The following is a 20,146-nucleotide window of genomic DNA, read 5'->3' as shown; positions in this document are numbered from 1 at the left end:
AAGTATTTACTCAAACTGGGACGGATTAGAATAAAAAGATTTACTTGGAGCCATATTCAAGGAGCAGCCCACTGGGAACCAGACATTAAGGTATTTTTGTTTTTCAAATGTCCTTCCATCTCCTGCATTTTGAATGGGGAGACCAATCTTAAAGGAGAACCTATTGTTTCTCCTGGATTCTTCTTCCAAATCTGAAAGTTGCGAAAGATGTCTTGAAATACTTTCAGCCTAATAATTGGCTGCGGATTTGCTGACTGAGACAATACTCTCACTTACTACGCACTTATTTGGGAGTAAGCCCCATTGAACACAGTGGAACTTACTTATGAGTAATAATAACCCCAATCTCAGAACCGCATAAGTATCATAACCTGCACAGCATTAGGCTGTGAAAGTCAAGAAGTTCTTCAGGTTGCAAACAATGATACTATAAACTACCCAATCATCTGACATTGGTACTTTTGTCTTTCCATCCTCTCCCAACAATCAGTAATTTATAAATAATGCAGGCCTATTAATATCTACTTGCTTTGTTATATATGGCAAGTAAGAATTGCCTCCAGGCGACCAGACAGAGGGTTTCTGGGGGGGGGGGGGAAGGGTTGGTCAAAAGGAGAAAAGTTCATCCCCCCCGTCAAAATTCAGGCTGTCAGTATGCTATAAATGACTAATCATTACATAGTTAACAAGTGGAGACCAGTGTGGTGTACTTCTGTACAGGGTTCCAGCCACTCTCCCGCATTCCCCCTTCCCTACAGTTCTCCTTACCCCACCCTGCAACACTTAGCATTCCATGCCCACTGAGCCCGCTTAGTTCTCACTGGGGTAGGGAGAAGGCAATCAGGTATTTTAGACTTCAATATTTATTTATTTCCCGCCCTTTCTCCCAGTAGGAGCCCAGGGCGGCAAACAAAAGCACTAAAAACACTTTTAAACATCATAAAAACAGACTTTGAAATATATTAGAACAAAACATGTTTAAAAACATTTTTTAAAAAAGCTTTAAAAACATCTTTAAAAAAGAAAAGGTTTAAAAACATATTAGAAAGCAAGTCCAATACAGACGCAGACTGGGATAAGGTCTCAGCTTAAAAGGCTTGTTGAAATATGTCTCCTAGAGCTATCCAGTTGCTTTTAGGCAGCAATGCCTAGTTCAATCCATGCATGTAGTTAAAGGTCGGATCCCAATCTGTATTGGAGAAGCTTGCTGTCTTATCAGTTTAACTGTTTTTTCCCCTAAGCTCTCTCCAAGCCAGTATGACTGCAGGAGTAATAACCAGTTGTTACATCTCCTGCTGCTCTTAAAAGAGAACCTTGAATGTAGCACTGAAGGCTTCTAAGACAGCAAGCTTCTCCAATACAGTCCTGAATGAGCCCTTGATTTATACAGAAAAAGATTCAAGATAGAGCTTTAAAATACAGTATCATAATTCTGAAAACATCATTGTAACCTCCACAAAACATCATCACGTTCTTAGGTGTGACATTTATTTTTAGAACTATTTATGGAAAATGTAAATGTACTGCCTTCAAGTCGATTCTGACTAATGGCGAGCCTTTGAATAGGGTTTTCATGGTAAACGGTATTCAGAGGGGATTTACCATTGCCTTCCTCTGAGGCTGAGAGGCAGTGACTGGCCCAAGGTCACCCAGTGAGCTTCATGGCTGTGTGGGAATTCGAACCCTGGTCTCCCAGGTCGTAGTCCAACACCTTAACCACTACACCACACATGCTTGTAATTATTTTAAATTTGAGAAGAAAGGTTTGTCCCATTCCCAAACAAATTGTTCCAATGACTGGAAAGTAATTTGATTTACCCACTCAAAAACACTGAGCACAAAAAGGAAAGTGAAGGGTGCTTCTACACTAGGGTTTTTTTTAATGTGGAATTGCCTTGTAAAAAGTGAGCAGATATTGACATGGCAGAAGATAGGGAGCTGTACCTGTTGAAGCATGGAAAGTTATGTAACTTAACAGTGGGAAAAGCATTGGCAGTGGGTAGTACTAAAACCCTTCAATCTGGAAGCATCCTAAGAACAAGAAGCTCTGGAGCATTTCTGAACACCTGCCACCGTTCAAGTTGCCCTTCAGAAAGGCTGTGAGAGACATGCTATCCAAATTACTATGAAAATGAAACTGACTGCCATCTCAGATGTACATGTGTGCCAACCAACTAAAGCCATTAGACCACTGATCTATTGCTATTTGTTTACAACATCAGATAAACTTCCTTTTTTATGCACTTTTGATTCCTTTTTCAAAGGAATATTCCTGTTGAACATAGGATAGATTTAAGAGAGCTCAGAATCCTTCCTGGAAATATTAGGAAACTAGGCGCTAGCAAAAGTTTCAGAGGTCGAACAGCATCACTTTACTTCTGTTTTGAAATGTACATCTCGGGCAGGTTACTATAATTTTGGCTAGAGAATAAGTAAATCTGCGACTCATGTTTCCATCTGTTTAAATGCTTACTGTGACATCCGATATACTCTTTGCCTTTAATGCCTTCAAGATTCTGCTCTTTCAAACCCCGGAGCTGCAAAATCAATTGAGTTAGGAAGTATATAACTTTGCATTGCTGCATATGGCAGAATATGATGAAAACGATCAACTGAACCACTCTCTTGCTTAAATGCAGAAAGTTAATTTAACAGATAGCTTTATGAGTAATGGTGAGATTTCATGAAATCTGGAGTCATATATAAACACACTTCAGCTGCTGTTAAAACAAAACCTGTCTTTTGTTTTATTTTTTAGAACTAGATAGGCACCCCAACCAGTCCATGCAGTAGCATATAAAAAACTCCCCTAGGAACTAGTTTCACCTAGATTTTCATTTGCCCAGCTGTTTCCCTCATTATGTTACTGGCCTGTCAAGAAAAGCAAATTCTGGGTTATTCTAATGCACCAAATGCCTCATAAAACAACAGCAGTAGAATCCCCAATTTACTGTTCTACAGAACATCAGTTTAAAGGCACTTCAGGAGCCCATAAGGAAAGAAAGCATCATGTTATAGCTAGGCATCTTGAAGATATTGCTAATAAGAATGCAAGATAATGAGAGCCTACAAGAAATGGTTCAAATGATGGCCCTTCTTAATCAGAACTCAGCAGGAGTGTAGTGATCCAGGGTCTCAGGGGGGTCTTACTTTTACCTTTTTGGGAGCAGGGTCCCAGTAGGGACCCTATGTCTTCAGTATCCTATGAGCCAATCAGCATGAAAGGGGAGTATGTTACCAATGAGAAGAATCTTCTAACATGGTTCTTTCCTGCTGATTGGAGCCAATCAGAGTGAAAGGAGGTGAGTCAGCCACTGAGAAGACTATTCTCAGTAGCTAACACACTCTAACACACTCCCCTTTCATGCTGATTGGCTCTTAGGGACATCTGTTGTTGTGGGAGAAGTTGCACGTGGGAAGAACTGAGGAGTGTGGAGATGACAATGGAGAGCAAGTGAATCAACGAGGGGACATGGCATGACTATCATGAAGGGACCCTGCACTTCTGAATTTGTCACTACACTTCTGGAACTCAGTGCTTAGTCCAGGGGGGAGAACCTGTGGCCCTCCAGATGCTGCTATACTAAAACTTCCCAAATCCCTGGCCATGCTGGCTTGAGTTTATGGGAATTGGAAGTTCAGCAACACCCATGAGGTTTCCCATCTCTAGCTTATTTCGTACTTGGTTCAAGCTCCCCCAACAACCGAGCGTCCCTCTTAAAATTCGAACAATGGGAGAGATTGTTCTGGGCTCTAAGCCCAGCAAAGTCGACCTGACTGGGTACAATATTCTGCTCACATGGGAGTGCGCTTCAGAGAGACAACCAAAGGTTACTCTATTCTATCAGTTTTTTCAATATTTGATTTATCATTCATTCTGATCAATATCTAAGTAAATCCCTTAGAAGCTGGAGTGAGTGTTCTCATGTTTTAGGTACATGGAGATTTAAAACATATTTAAGTTGTCTACACTTTACATTTTTTTTCCTGAGAGAAACACAGGTGTGATATTGGTATTGTTGCTATTGTTATGTGCCTTCAAGTCGATTTCAACTTATGGCGTCAGTGACCTCCAATAGCATCTGTCTTGAACCACCCTGTTCAGATCTTGTAAGTTCAGGTCTGTGGCTTCCTTTATGGAATCAAGCCATCTCTTGTTTGGCCTTCCTCTTTTTCTACTCCCTTCTGTTTTCCCCAGCATTATTGTCTTTTCTAGTGAATCATGTCTTCTCATTATGTGTCCAAAGTTAATAACCTCAGTTTCACCATTTTAGCTTCTAGTGATAGTTCTGGTTTAAGTTGTTTTAACACCCAATTATTTGTCCATGTTATCTGCAAAGCTCTCCTCCTACACCACAATTCAAATGAGTTGACTTTTCTCTTATCCACTTTTTTCACTGTCCAACTTTTACATCCATACATAGAGATCAGGAATACCATGGTCTAAATAATCCTGACTTTAGTGTTCAGTGATATATCTTTGCATTTGAGGATCTTTTCTAGTTCTCTCACAGCTGCCCTCCTCAGTCCTAGCCTTCTTCTAATTTCTTGACTATTGTCTCCATTTTGCTTAATGACTGTGCCAAGGTATTGATAATCCTTGACAAGTTCAATGTCCTTGTTGTCAACTTTAAAGTTACATAAATCTTCTGTTGTCATTACTTTAGTCTTCTTGATGTTCAGCTGTAGTCCTGCTTTTGTGCTTTCCTCTTTAACTTTCATCAGCATTCGTTTCAAATCATTACTGGTTTCTGCTAATGGTATGGTATTGTCTGCATATCTTAAATTATTGATATTTCTCCCTCCAATTTTTACACCTCCAACAGCATATGTGGAGCTGCCCTGAGTAAGACTTAGTTTTGGCATAAGTAATTGGTGTAAGTAAAACTTAGTTTTTGCATCTGCTTGGCCTCTCCGGAGCAACATAGGCTGCACAAACAAAAGAGGAGGCAATATAAAATATGGGGTTAAGTCAGAATTCCTTTAGTCAGCTGTTGGACAGCCTGTTAGAATAATCTCTAAGCCCTCCCCCCAGTTATTTCCAATGTCTGTTCATGCAGAAGGACGTCATAAATTTAGCTTCATGCTTTGAAACTGTAGAAAGGTAGGTTCCAGGACATGTCCTCATACCACTCAGTTTTCTCAACCTACTGTGAGTATGCAGGACATGCTGAATGTTAGAATCTCCCACAAAGAGGGGCAGCTCAGATATGGTCCCATTTGAATACCTTAATTTCAACTTTCAGCCATACAGATTTAGATTAATAAGCACACTCATGGAAACATCCTTATGGGAATCACACAATAAAAATATCCACAAAGGATGAAGCCAAGAGAAATGCTACCAGTTGGGAGGGAATGGACAAAACACTGAAGATCTTTAAAATGATTGTAGTCACAATTTGTTGCTGTAACTTTCCCAGTGTTCCCTTAAGAAAGATTCCCTTATTAAGAAAGAAGCAAGACTCGTTTCAGAAGTCCCCATTCCTCAGTTCATGCAACACAGCTCTTTACTGTTTCTAAAAGAAAGTCAAAACTCTGCACTTCAGATAAAGAATGGGAAAACTCATGGTATGGAAGTAGCTACAGGTTTTTCAGGAAGTAAATTTGGAGAAGTTCAAAAGACAGATTTCTCCCACACTACAAGGAAAGGGGAAGGGGACTTCGAAGATCTCTAGCTAATTCAATATTCTTGGTTCTCATGCACTGCTGTGAAGTAACAGCAAACACTCCTATGCACACACAACTTCTTGCAAGCAAAAAAGCACCCATTATTTCCTTTACATCACACCTCTAAGAGCCAATACCTTGAAAGCAAACCCCACTGCGCCAAGCTAGGCCTAATATTTCTGTACACAATTGTAGCCTAAAATTTTGTTAGATCAACGAGTAATACTTGAATAACTGGAGGAATGGGCCACAGGGAGACCTTAATGTAATCCAGCAGCTACATCTCTTCCTTAATTCAGCTAAATCTTCCCACAGCCGCCTTCTAACACAACACCTAAGGGACTATCACTACAGGTAAGGGATGGGCTTCCTCTGCAACCTTGTAACTCAAGCACTGACACCAACACCTCATGCAATTTATCTTCGAATGCTTCCTGTGGTACAGAAAATCTTACAACAGCATCCCTTTATTTTACTTTATTTTGGTACAGAAGTGACTTGTTTGCATAAAATGGGTGGCCTCCTTCAGTCATTCAATATTCCTAGGTAATTAATGCACTACATGTGTGAGAGAGGGAGGAGCCCTTCCCGCACATACAGCTATATGCACAGGGGCTTTCTATAGATGTTCTAATGAACATGTGTAGGCCGGGGGAGGAGACTGCTATCCCCGCATGTGTCTCTTATCCATGGATATTGGGGACGTATGTTGTCTGCATAAAGAATGTTTTGAGGACCTTACCAATTTTTTGTCTGATAGGGAAGAACTCTGGAACTGCCTTCCGGGTTAGTTCCTTAGTCATCATTATGAAATAAAGTGACTGTACTACAGTTTGAATTCTCAATATAAATTAAGCACCTTTTTCTCTAGTATACCTGGATTAGGCTTCTCGTTTTTAAACTAACAATCATGTAAACTGGAGGACAGAGTGATCAAGCACCGATCTTTAGGCTTACCAGAGAAGGCAATGGTAAGTGCACATGACTGAAATTTCCTCCAAATACTACACAGCTGAGGAAGACGCAGCTGTCATCGTCCCAGCACAAAATGTCTTTCTGAAGGCTGAAACTCTGCAGCAGAAAAGAGGTCTTCCTGCAACTCATCCGCACAAACGCAGTCATGCCTCTCCAGAATAAAATACAGAATAAAGCAAGGACAGAATATATTGGTTTTGAAGGAGGGGCAAGAACAGCCTAGATGGGGAGGTCCTTGTTGGCGGGTCCTTACTGAGACAAAAAACACATTAGTGAACAACCACAGATTCATCCACATGTTTTTTGAGGCTAGTTTTTTAAGTGTTACAAGCTGCCCTGAAACTTTGTGGGCTAGAAAGAAATCAAAATAGTGAAGTATCAGGACAGTACTATCATTCCCTATCCAGTGAATAGAGATTCTCATCACCACCACCACTGTCAGCATCTTTGCAGCACCTGTCACTCACAAGAGTGACTTCCACTTCCTGTCACTCACTGGAAATATAAGAACTTGACACGGTGGATGACTCTCTCCTGCTTTATCTGAACAGCTGCCACACACAGTCACTCCAATTAAGGACAATTGTTGCCAGATATACAGGAATTTTCATACTTGTGCCAAGGCTCAAGGACTTCTACAAAAGGTATGATCATTCGGGCTTGCTCGGTGTGGCACTATATTGGATAACGTTGTAGCAGTTCCTGACATGGCCAGCGAGTCTCAAGCAAACTAGTGAGTTGCAGGGAAGTGAATTTGTCCAGCTTTAGTGCTATTGTTGACCCAATCAAATGTGGCAATATATGGGGAGGGGGATAAGAGTTTATTTCTCTCTCATTTTGTCTAGGATGCAGTTCTCTTTCCCCCATCACTAGATATAAGAGCCCTGTAAAGCTCAGCTAAAGTGTCCTCATTTCAGCATTCATTCCATGGGCAGCTAAATGGTGCGGAGGATTTTGGTGATATTGGGGTAGAGGATGAAATGTGGGAGAAAGGCAGCTCACTTACAGTTAAGTCTTGGTTGTCTCCGCTGCTAGATTGATTGATTGATTGATAGAAAAGTTTGATTGGCATCAAGTGCAGGCAGGTAAGCGAAAGTGAGGCCTCATTTCACAGACACTCTGAGGCATTTGTGGTTTAAAGGGGCTTTCTTGAGTAATTACCCATAGCCTGAGGCTTGGGGTTACTCTGGGGTGTCCTTAGGGCCTGGTGTGCACACCTTGGTGAATGTTGAACAGTGGGGCCTAGGTACACATGTCTGGCAGATACCCAGGGTTCACTCAGCAGCCTGCCTCCACTAATCTGATTGGCTTATTTTGCAGATCTTCTGTCAGATTTGAATAAACATTTCCTGGATACATCTTATCTCTAGTCTTGGGTGTATAAGCAAAGCTCCCCCTCTAGGATGCACACCTTAATGTGGTGAGGGGGTTGAGAGTGTTGAAGAAGCTGAGAGCAATGCTGTCAGGAGTCTAGACCAAGAGGCTACACTCCTAGCAGGGGCACCCAAGGCAGAATGGTCAAAGCTGAGAAACCAGACTAAGATGCATTCAAACTAAGAGGAAGGCAAAGGTAAACCACCTCTGAATACCTCTTACCACGAAAACCCTATGAACAGAGTATCCAAAATGCAACACAAGATAGTGCTGGAAGATGAGACTCCCAGGTCAGAAGGCACTCAACGAGCTACTGGGGAAGAACAAAGGACAAGTACGAGTAGCACTGTGACTAATGACACAGCTGGGTCAAAGCCGAAAGGAAGCCCGGAGGCTGATGTGCACAGATGCGAAAGGAGAGTCTGGAGTTGTACAACGCACATAATAGGAACATGGAATGTGAGAAGCATGAACCAGGGAAAGTTAGAAGGGGTGTATTTTATCACCCTACATGTTTAATCTATACGCAGACCATATCATAAGGAAAGTGGGATTGGACCAAGATAAAGGAGGTATGAAAATTGGAGGGAGAAATATCAATGCAGACGATACCATACCTCTAACAGAAACCAGTAATGATTTGAAACGAATGCTGATGAAAGTTAAAGTAATGACAACAGAAGATTTATGTAACTTTAAAGTTGACAACGAGGACATTGAACTTGCCAAGGATTATCAATACCTTGGCAAAGTCATTAAGCAAAATGGAGATAATAGTCAAGAAATCAGAAGTAGGCTAGGACTGGGGAGGGCAGCTATGAGACAACTAGAAAAGATCCTCAAATGCAAAGATGCAACACTGAACACTAAAGTCAGGATTATTTAGACCATGGTATTCCTGATGAATACCCGGCATATGCTGGGGGGTAAAGAAAGGCCGGGGAAGGAACTGGCAATCCCACCCCATATATACGGTCTGCCTAGTAAACGTCGCAAGACGTCACCCTAAGAGTCGGAAACAACCCGCACTACAAGTGCGGGGACACCTTTACCTTTATTCCTGATCTCTATGTATGGATCTAAAAGTTGGACAGTGAAAAAAGCGGATAAGAGAAAAATCAACTCATTTGAAACATGGTGTTGGAGGAGAGCTTTGAGCATACCATGGACTGCGAAAAAGTCAAATAATTGGGTATTAGAAGAAATTAAACCAAGACTGTCACTAGAAGCTAAAATGATGAAACTGAGGTTATTATTCACTAATAGGCAAAAAAACTTATGGTTTAAGAGCGTACCTATAGCCCACAGATATTTCTATCAAACTTTAAAAAGCAGGGAAATTGGGCACCTATAGTGAATGCACTAGGGGAGCAGGAGACCCAAACCTCCTCTCTGAGCTATTGGACTGCCCTACAAATTTGTCAAAATGCAAACACAATTTGGGTTGGTCTTTCACAGTCCAATCCACTTGCTGTGTAACTTGGAAGAATTTGAGTTCAGTGGGATTTACTCCCCTGCAATCATGCTGATAGGTGAAACTGCCCAGGGGGGAGGGAGGGAGGGCTGGAGTGGGCAGGGGAGGAGGAAGAGGGCAGGGGAGGAGGAAGGGAGATGAGAGGGAAAGGAGGGGAAAAGCAGGTCTGATCATTTGCATGCTTATAGAGTTCAGTGGTATTTAGTTCCGTGCAATCATGCTTAAGATAGGTAAAACTGACAATGGGAAGAAGGCAAGAGAGGGGGAAGTAGGGGATTGGAAGGTGATGAGGATGGGTAGGGAGGGGCAAAGGAAGGGGGAGGGAAGGGGCAAGAGGGAGGGGAAGGGAGGGTGGGTGGGTTTGATCATTTGTATACTTTTTGAGTTTAATGGGATTTATTTCTGTGCAATCATGTTTGGAAATGGACTGCCTTCAAGTCGACTGGACTTATGGTGACCCTTTGAATAGGGTTTTCATGGTAAATGGTATTCAGAGGTGGTTTTACCATTGCCTCCCTCTGAGGCTGAGAGGCAGTGACTGGCCCAAGGTCACCCAGTGAGCTTCATGGCTGTGTGGGGATTCTCCCAGGTCATAGTCCAATATTGACAAGGGGGAGGGGCAAGGAATGGAGGAGGAGGGTGAGGGGAGGAGATTGGGTGGCTGGGCATTGGGCAGAGGGGAAGCCCCTTTCCTTTCCAAAAGGAAAACATTGTGAACTGTATCATTGCTTTTCAGCATTTCCCCCACCTTTTTATTCTACAGCAGGCACATGTAGCCTCCGACCCAAATTTAAACTAAAGCTGTCCCTGGCCACATCCACGCCAGGCCTTTAGTTCACTTTGGACAGGCATGGCTTCTCTCAAAGAATCCTAGGAAGTGTAGTTAGTGAAGGGTGCTGAGAGTTGCTAGGAAACACCCTGTTCCATTCACAGACCTTCAATCAGAGTGGCTGACTGTTAAACCACTCTGGCCACTGGAGCTCTCTCAGTGGAAAAGGAGTCTCCTCTCAGCACTCTTCAGAAACTACACTTCTCAGGATTCTCTGAGGGAAGCCATGACTGTCTCAAGTGAAATCAAAGTCTGGTGTGGGTGTGCCCCCCTGATTAGCCAAGCCAAGCTGCTGTGAGTCTGGCTTTTAGAACACCGACAGTTGGTTTTTACTGAGCATGCCCGACGTTATAATTGGGTTCCAGCCACAATTTATTAAATTAATTAAAAATCAGCCAGGCATGTTTTAAACTTTTAAACTGCAGAAGATGAAGGTCAGAGTATGGGACAAGGTCAGTATTAGGATTACAGGTACTCTGTGAACATGGCTGATTTTTAATGAATTTCAACAGATTATGAGAACTCTCAAAGAAAAAAGTCCAAAAGGGCTCTGGGGGGTTTTCCTCTCTTTTTACACTTTGAACTCTCTATTCTCTCTGACTATTTTGTGTATCACCATGAAAATTGAGAGTGTAGTTAAGCAAGCGTTTCTGAGTTCAGGACTATAAGTTTTGTAAGATTTTGTTTTGAAATGAGCTTATGGGAAGCATCAGAATGGCATGGGGGGTATTTTCAATTTCACATTGCGGAATGTGAAAAATCCACGCTGCCTATAGTATACAGCCACTCTTGTGGCTGTGTAATACTTTGGACATATAATGAGAAGACATGATTCACTAAAAAGACAATAATGCTGGGAAAAACAGAAGGCATAGAAAAAGAGGAAGGCCAGAGAAGAGATGGACTGATTCCAAAAAGGAAGCCACAGACCTGAACTTACAGGGTCTGAACAGGGTGGTTCATGACAGATGCTGTTGGAGGTCACTGATTCATAGGGTTGACATAAGTCTTAATCGACTTGAAGGCACATAACAACAATAAGCAAAGGCAGCTCACTGATAGCAGCAAGTGCAAGCTTTACCGGCAAACCATGTACCCTGACAAATGAAAAAAAAGTAAAGAAAGGGAAGTATTTTCCCTTCAGAAGGGCCTCCCACAGGTACCCTCTCATCAGGAGATCTGTTCCACACAACATAGCAATAGAGTCTTTAAGTGTAGTGGAACCTACCCTTTGAAACTCACTCCCACTGTGTATCAGACAGCTGCTCTTGCTATTGTCTTTTCTCAGCCTATTTTTTTTTTTTTCAATAATTTTTATTCAGATTTTCATAAAACATACAAAACAAAATCATAAAACATTCAAAGACAAAAAACAAAATCAAAAATAGTTAAACAAAAAGAAAAAAAAAAAAACAAAAATAAAAAATAAAGAGTAAAATATTGACTTCCCATTTGTCAAAGATCAAATCAGTTATAAGTCTATAATATATAACAATCCTGTCTCTTAAGTCATATTATAAAATCACTTTCCTCCAGTAGTTATCTTACTTAATCATCAAATCTCATAAACATTACTTTATTCTTTCCACAAAAAGTCAAAGAGAGGTTTCAATTCTTTAAGAAATATATCTATCAATTTTTTTTTTCCAGATAAGCATATCGATTAATCCATCTCATTACTAATTATGATAATCTTATTGTCATAACCATAGTCAAAATAAACATTTCAATTAATCCATCACATCAGAATCTGTTAGGTTCAATAATTTCAGTAGCCATTGTTCTATTATCTCTATTAGTTCCATTTTCCATCTTCCATCTTCAGTAATCTTGTTAAGTCCAGTAATTTCAATATCCAATCTTCCATTATCAGTATTCCATAATAATCTTGCTGTCAAAGCCATAGTCATATAGTAAGAGTCTGATGGGGATTACCTCTATCCCAAATATTTTCTTGCCATCCATTCTGAATAGGTTGCTGAAATACTGCTGTAAAATCATATCTCTGTTCTTTTTTTCAAAATACACTGGGTCATCTCTTAAAAGTTTTTCCATTGTCACATGGCTGCAGATAATTCCATAGATTTTCTCTATATTGGGCTCCATCACATCATTCCAGTCCAGAAGATTATCCATGCCATTGATAACTTTATCTCTAGAATCTTCATTCATTTCTTCAGAGATAACATTGAGTTCCAAACAATAGATTTTATTTCTAAAGTCCATAGACTCCAAATCTTGTTCCTGTTCCACGTTGGTTCCAATCTCCGGGATCTCCTCTCTCACAGGGACCCCTATTCCAGTCTCCAGGGTCGCCTCTCTCACAGGGACCCCTGTTCCAATCTCCGGGGTCTCCTCTCTCACAGGGACCCCTTCCAGGGTCACCTCTCTCACAGGGACCCTTATATCTTTAATCTCCTGCTTCATTTTACTCAATTCAATTTTCATTATCTCAATCTCATCCATTATTTTCTGAAACATAGTTATTTCCAGATTTTCAGCCACTTTCTTAATTGCCATTTTAAAAGAAAAATATAGGAAAACCACTTCTTATTTCAGCAACAATTGGGTTAATACTCCAAACTTGGTGACATCACAGTATAAACAGAGCAGACAGCCTTATCTCTCCAATAGTTAAGTAAACAAAATGCAGTTCCCAGGATCGAAACAATTAATGGCAATCGTCAAGAAACAGATTCGTCAAAATAAAATAGACCAAAAAGAGAGTAGTCTCAAAACAGTATAATATTTTTCAAAATAAAAATCTGGAATAGAAATCCCTCTTCTGTGTATATCTTTAGAATGCAAATCCAGGACAGCTTTTTGCAACAAAAACAGAGATAAGCTATTAATTAGTGCGTAGCAGAGAGAAGTTATGGCTCCCCAGTGAGATGTCAAAAACTGATCAATCTGGCAAATCTCTTTTAAACAGCAACAATTTAAGTCAAGTAAAAGAAAAATATAGAAAGAAGGGTGCTTGCCTGTTAGTGCGTTCTCTCTTAGAAGATAAGGTGAACGTTCGCTTTATCAGATAGAGCTTGCTGTTAAAAATCCGTCCCACCTTCGTCGGCTGGACCTCGTCCCATAAATTAATGAGATCTGGTCGTCCCAACAAAAATAGGCTTTGAGGTTAATCTCTTCGTTTCTCCCTACCCGGGAGAAGTTTAATCAGTCAAAAAAAAAAGAAAAAACTGACTGATATATCTGAATAAGCTTCTTTTGAGGCAGGAGCCCGTCTCAAAAGCAGGCACAGGCTAAGTCACCCTTCCCGGAAGTCGTCTTTTCTCAGCCTATTGAAGACCTTCCTTTTTCAACAAGTCTTTTACGTGGAGATCTTTACCCCAGTCTGTAACTGTGCTGGATTTGAGATTGTCTTCATATATGTTATTTTTTAAAAAAATTGTTTGTGTATATATGGAATTCTTTTTATATATGTAATAGTTATAGATTATTTTTTACATATTGAATTGGTTTATTTATTTATTATTTGATTTATATCCCACCCTTCCTCCCAGTAGGAGTTTTAATTGTTGACGTTTTACCGTGAAATTGGTTTGAGATCTTTTATGGGAAGTGATTCATGAATGGAATGAAACAAATAAATTCATAAATTTAAATGCACCTCTCAGGCCCAGTTTTGCACCAGAACCTATAAGAACTTTGGTCTCAGCACTAGTTCTAAAGCTTTCTGGTCTGAGAATTATGAATGGATAACCAGACATCACAGATCAATCAGCTGTTTCTGCATTGTACATCCTTTCCAAGGGCTATGTGAAGCTGATTCCGCCCCCCCCGTCAAGTCGGTGCTCCCAAACACTATATGATCAATGTCTAAATTATGAGGATTGGATTCTTCATTGACTATCATCAAGGGGCCTACACTTGCCCTTCAGGTGAATATTCCACTGTTCAATGCCCCCTTCCCCCTCTCCCTTTCCCACAAGGCATTTAGAGAACCAAGATTGGGTAAAATGTCCTTCAGGCCCTTCACTATCTTTGCAGAGACGTCCTATAAAATGGCACACTCATCTGAAAACTTAGTACATTACCTGCTCAGAGTATTGGAAAGTTGCAGCACATTTTTGTACTTGATACAAGAAGCTATCTTCTAGCTGGCCCATCTAGCTGAGTATTGTGTATGCCGGGGGTGTGGGGAAGCAGTAGCCCTGCTGCCTATGGCTATGCTGGCTGGGATTGACTGGACTTGCAGTCCAGCAACATTGGGAGGGCCACCGCTTCCCCACCCAGCCTGGACTGTATTGACTGGTCGTGGTTCTCCAGGGTTTCAGACAGATAGGTGTACACAAAACAGGAGAGGAAAACCAAGTAGCACCCTGATGACTGAACCCAGACGTATTACATGTTTAAGTGTTCTTTTCCAACATAGATATTAATCATGTATGCAATGATCCTGCGTGAATGATCCTAGGTGTAGGACAAGCAGAGAAGCCAAAGGAGAGGGCAAGCACTGATCAAGAATTAGGGAAAAAATAGAGGTAGCATAATGTAATACAGAGATGAGGAACCAGGGGCCAAATGTGGCCCTTCAGACCCCTCTATCTGGTCCTTGGGACTCTCTGTAGGCCACGTTTGAGTGGACAGAGATCACTGCACGTAGCTTTTGTGAGGCTGGAATGTAGCCTACTGTAGAAAGGTAAGAATTGTATCCATTGCTTTGCCTCTGGCCTCACCTACAACTTGCATATAGTCTCTGGAAGGTTCCTCAAGAGGGGGAAGGTGGCCCTTGGACTGAAAAAAGGCTCTCCACCCCTGATGTAGCAGCTAAAAGACTGTACCATCCCCCAGAATGTTCCCTTTTTGTATCTTGCTTCCGCCATAAATTTACTTGCTGGGCTTGGGTTTTCTCTCTCTCAGCCGTCTGCAAATTGAGACATCAACCTGTCCTACAAGGCTGTTGTCAGAAGATGATTTATTGGAAGTGCTTTGAATATTGGTGTAGTAGAACTGTTCAACAGTATCAGAAAATGCTGAGAAATGTTACTGCAAATCCATGCAAATGACCATTATTCCCACCTCACTCTCTCATCCACATTCACTCTAGTCTTCGTTGGTATTTCCAGTAGGGCTTCTGGTTCAGTAGAGAGCAAGGTTATAGGTCCAGAATTTGAGGGAGCACACACTGTCTTCTGGAATATTTGCAAGACTATTATTATTAATTATTATTATTATTTTCGACATATAGTTTATTCTTTAGGTTCTCAAGCAATTTGCTCACAAGATAGGTCAAAATATATAGGCTTACACTTGGACTGAGAAAAGGGCAGCGTGTGGTGCTTAAATACAACACAGGAGGAAGACAGAGACCTTGGACATTCAGTGAAAGTGTAGGGAGGGAGGAGTACAGAGCAGGCCTGACCATGGAGCAGGGTTAAACAACCTGCTTCAGGCAGCACTATAATGGGAGGGGGGAAATAGACGATGGGTAGAAACACACTCACTGTTCTGCCGATTCCAGTGCATCTCTTTTCTGAAAACAGGGGCACATGACACCAGTCAAACCCATCTGTTTTTACTGTAAAATCAGCTCCAGTGTTTTTTTGAAAAAAAATTCAGCTTCAAACAGATTTCGCGACTGATCGGCAGATCAACCCGTTCCCTCTCCAGGTGTGGCCAACAGAAACGCTTTGCTGTAGGCGGCTAGTGTGCTGACAGCCAAAGACAGGAATTGGTGTCTGAATGGTGCAGCAAGACTTTTAAAGTGAAGGCACTAGTGGAGGGTGGGTTGGGATATGGGCTGCGCTGCAGGGAGAATAACGTCTTGGGCTGGCACCAGAGCAGGATCATGACCAGTGTCTCTGCTCCTGGCATCCATGTGTTCATTTTAAGTTTTGAATTTGGCCTACTGCAGGCACAGCCAACATGGTGCCCTCCAGATGTTGTTGGACATTTCCAACCCTACCTACAGATGCCAGGGAATGCATTTAAGAACTTTTGCATGCAAGGAGCTACAGCCCCTCCAAGAAGATAAGAGATGATAGGCAAGACTCTCTCTGCCCAAGACAGTGACCAGTCACTGCCAGTCACAGAGAACTTAGGAAGCCGCCATCAGTCCATCTAGTTCAGTATTGTCCACACTGACCAGCAGCAGCTCTCCAGGATTCCAGACGGGGGGGGGGGCACTACCAGCCCTACCTGGAGATGGAGGGATAGAACTTGGGACCTTTGGCATGCATAGCAGATGCGCTACCACTGAGCTACGGCCCTCCTCCAAAGTGAACTAATAGCTTGACCTAGTATAAGTCAGCGTCCAATGTCCAGAGAATGAGTGATTTCACCCATAAGAAGACCAGTACGTACAGTGATTTCAGTGGGCAGCGGCAAAAGCAGAAAGAGGGTGGGCAGCTAATAGACGGATGTCCCCCTTACTCAGGAAATCCCCCCACCCAATCCTCAGAAGGAAAACCCGAACCCCCCTTTGGACACCCCCGTTCCGCGCTGGGAACCCCGGAGTCTTCTTTGGGGTGCTCGGCTCCTAGGCACTCACCTGTTGGCTCTGGCTGTGGTTGTCCGCCTTGGCGTCGGGTTCGCTGCTCCGCAGCACGGTGATATGCAAGGTAAGCAGGAGTAGTCCCAGGAGCAGCAGCAGCTCGGCCGCCAGGCGCACCATCCTCCTGCAGCGGGCGGCTTTAGGGCTCCGCGACGGCGGCGACAACTGAGCAGGAGCAGCAACAAGAGAAGGAGGGGGAGCCGCCACCGCCGCCGCGGCTAGTGGTGCGAGAGCCGGACTTCCAGCGCCGCTCTCAGGATCAATCGGGCCGGCAGAAGAGGAGGAGGAGCAGCCAGCGCCGCCGCACCGCCACCACGGCGGAGCCACTTCGGGACAGGAGGCGGCTTCCGAGGCGGCAGGGAAAGGAGGCTGCAGACGCCCGCCCGACGGCAGCGGGGCCGTGGCAGGGAGCGGGGCCGGCTGCAGGGGGCGCTGCTGCTCCTGCCGCCCGGCGCCGCATGTGGTCTTGCCCGCCTGCAGAAGCAGCAGCGCACCAAGGGGCGGCTGCTGGCTTCTCTCTCCCCCACCGCCGCTGCCTCCTCGGGCCCGGAGCGCGCTGCAGCGACCGAAGAAGCTGCGGTAGTGGCGGGGCAGTCCTCGGGCTGCCGGGCAGCAGAGAGCCGCCGGCGCTGCGCCTGTGGAGAAGGGGGAGGAGAAGGAGCGGGGCTTGCGGTAGAGATGCCCGGCCTGCCTTCGGCGGCAGCATCCAAGGGGAGGGCAACGCCCGCCCCTGCTGGCGGCCAGAGGGAGCGCCCCAACTAGAGGGCTCTCGCGCCTCTCTCCTCGCTAATTCCGACTACTGCCGCCCCCAGTGTCGGCAAGGCGGCTACTTCTCTTTCCCGCCCCCCACCCCGGTCTCCGCAACCTGGTGACTTCACAGATGGACAGGCGGGAGCGCGCAGTGCAAAAGGGTCGCTGGTCGCCCCGAGGGTCTCGCTGCCGCTGCTGCCGCCTTGAACGTTACTGATTCAATCAGCGGGCACTTTTCTTTAGCCCTTGACCCGGGGGTAGGTGGGTGGATGAGGGGTGCGGCTGCTGCTGTCAGTGTCTGAGCAGCCTGTCTCAGCAGGCAGCTGGCCGCAAGACTTTCCTACCTCCCACCCCGTGGCGTTCTGAACTTAGTTATGCTTGGGCTTTAAACTGCTGCTGCAGTTGTCGCCACCTCGGGGCTCCTTCCCCGGCGACTGCTGCTCCTGCGGCGTCCTAAAGACACGCGGCCAGAAGCCCGTCTCCTCCTCTGTGCCTCGGCGTGACGTCCAGCCCCTTCGTTCCTGGGTGGTGTAATCCTCGCAGAGGGAAGGAAAATCGTGAAGCATCAGAGGCTTTTGGGTGCAAGTCACTTGAGGCCTTGTTCCCAGGTCTCTTGCAACCTCGTCCGAAGGCGGCGGCGCGTGTGCGGGGATGATCCCCTCCCGCCTGCTGGCCGGCGCACACGCGCTTGCAAGAGTCTGGTTCTCTTCTGCGACCAGCCTGGCTTTCTCCTTGCGTGTGCCTCCTGGCTTTTATACCACGCTCTTTCCCTCCCTCCAGCAGAGCGCTGGTCTCCCTCCCTCCCTCCTAAAGTTGTATTTCTTCTGATCTCGTCACAGCAGCTCCCCCCTCCCTTCCCCTCCCCTGCCCAGGCTTTACTCCCTGTTGCTGTTTACTTGCCCCGAACTGCCAACCTGGATAATTACAAGCCAGTACGCTCATGACCCGGCTCTCGTGCCCTTCATGAAGTAGGCTGCCGCCTATGAAAGGGTTATAAGAAGACCTCAGACCCAAAAATCGTGCCATAAAAAACTAGGCAAGACTCTAGGGGCGCTTCCAGATGACTGATTTATTGAGCATTTGCTTGTAGGGGAGATCAGACAACTTGGGCTACTTACTAAACATTTGCCCTGATTTGTTGGCAGTGAGGACGTTAGATGAGGTTGTGTCAAAGTAAATGTCTCCCACACTTTCCAGTGCATTTCCCCCTCACTTTCCTTAATGCAGAAAATCTGATCTTTTGGGGAAAGGAATTTGTTGCGCAAGGGTTCCCAATCAACTCTTAACTGCACAACCTGAATTTGCAGGTGTGATTGAATCCCAGCCAAAAACAATGACAGTCTGGAAGCACCCATGCTTGGAGATGGGAGTTTAGTATGGAACTGGTACTGCTTGTGCATGCGAGTTTTCTGCAGGGTCCACACGATTTCGACTTCATCAAAATGTCAGCCCATTTTTTTTCTTTTGGTTTAATCTGGATGTTCCCCTTGGTTTAAAAAATCAGTTAAGTTTAACAAACTGCCTTGTTATACATCTGCAGTCACTGCTGTTGTGTGGAAGCTTGTTTGCACTTTTTTTGGGGGGGGGAGGCAATATGTCGTGAGTGATGATGTTTTGATGGGAACTGTTTTATTCCTGCACCCACTTCTTTTGCATGCTCCTCACCTGAGCACAACCTAGTCATTTAGGTTAGGAGGAGCTGTTCGGTTATTGCAGTACATACATTGAGCTTTCTAAAAATAATACTATGGAAGTCTTGTACGTACAAGTCAGGTACTCTTGCACAAGACCTTAATCTTCAGTAATCTTTCTTTCAACAGAAACTGATATTGCTTCCCCCCCCCATCTCAGTTTTGCCCATTGTGAAACATAACAAAGGGTGCTTCCAAACTGTCGCTATTTTTCAGGTGGGATTCAATCTCATACTAGCAAATTCAGGTTGTGCACTTAGAGCTGATTTAGGGGGTCTTGCACAACAAACCTATTTCTTCAAAAGATTTAAAGTTTTTGCAATGATGTGAGGGGAACATGCCCTGGAAAGTGTGAAATGACACTTGCTTTGGTGCAAATGCCATCTAATCTCCCTGCAAACAAATTAGGATGACTGCTCTGTGAACGGTCATCTGGAAGCGCCCTGGTAACACTTCCTATTGCACACTTCCTTAGACTTTGTTTTTGAAAGGTGTATACGTGCACAGGTAGAGAAATGCGTCTGCATATGCCCAAAATGGAAAAAGGGGGGGGGAGGGAAACACATTCTGCCAAGCCACTAATGTGGACAGCAGCCGGAACATCCATGACTGAAAAAGCAGGAATGTGGGAAGCTAATATGCCAATGGTGCCCACAGAACAATGATCCATTTGCCATGTAAGGCCCTCCATGTGGAAGCACCCCAAGAAAGACACCGGTCTAACTTTTCTCTCCTCCTACCCCCAAATCCTTTCTGGCATTCCAGTTTTCCCCAGGATATTTCTCCTTAAACAGTAACAATTCTGAACGGCAATGTTTACATCTACTTTGTTCGACACCATAAAATGTAAGCCCAAGCTCTTATTTCTTCCTTTC

General features: G+C 44.0%; 1 protein-coding gene across 1 annotated transcript in view; it reads right to left on the bottom strand.

Annotated features, from left to right (window-relative positions):
- ISM1 (isthmin 1) overlaps positions 1–18,288 on the bottom strand; it is a 54,389-nt gene extending 36,101 nt beyond the window's left edge. The window contains exon 1 of the mRNA XM_061622567.1: positions 16,828–18,288. Coding sequence (XP_061478551.1) covers positions 16,828–16,950 — 123 coding nt within the window. The 5' untranslated portion in view covers positions 16,951–18,288. The remainder of the gene's footprint in view (positions 1–16,827) is intronic.
- Positions 18,289–20,146: the final 1,858 nt, after the last annotated feature.

The sequence above is a fragment of the Rhineura floridana genome, chromosome 4 (assembly GCF_030035675.1).
Source record: "Rhineura floridana isolate rRhiFlo1 chromosome 4, rRhiFlo1.hap2, whole genome shotgun sequence".
Classification (NCBI taxonomy): Eukaryota; Metazoa; Chordata; class Lepidosauria; order Squamata; family Rhineuridae; genus Rhineura; species Rhineura floridana.
The sequence above is the reverse complement of the archived record's forward strand: the minus strand, read 5'-3'. Positions and strand labels throughout refer to the sequence as shown.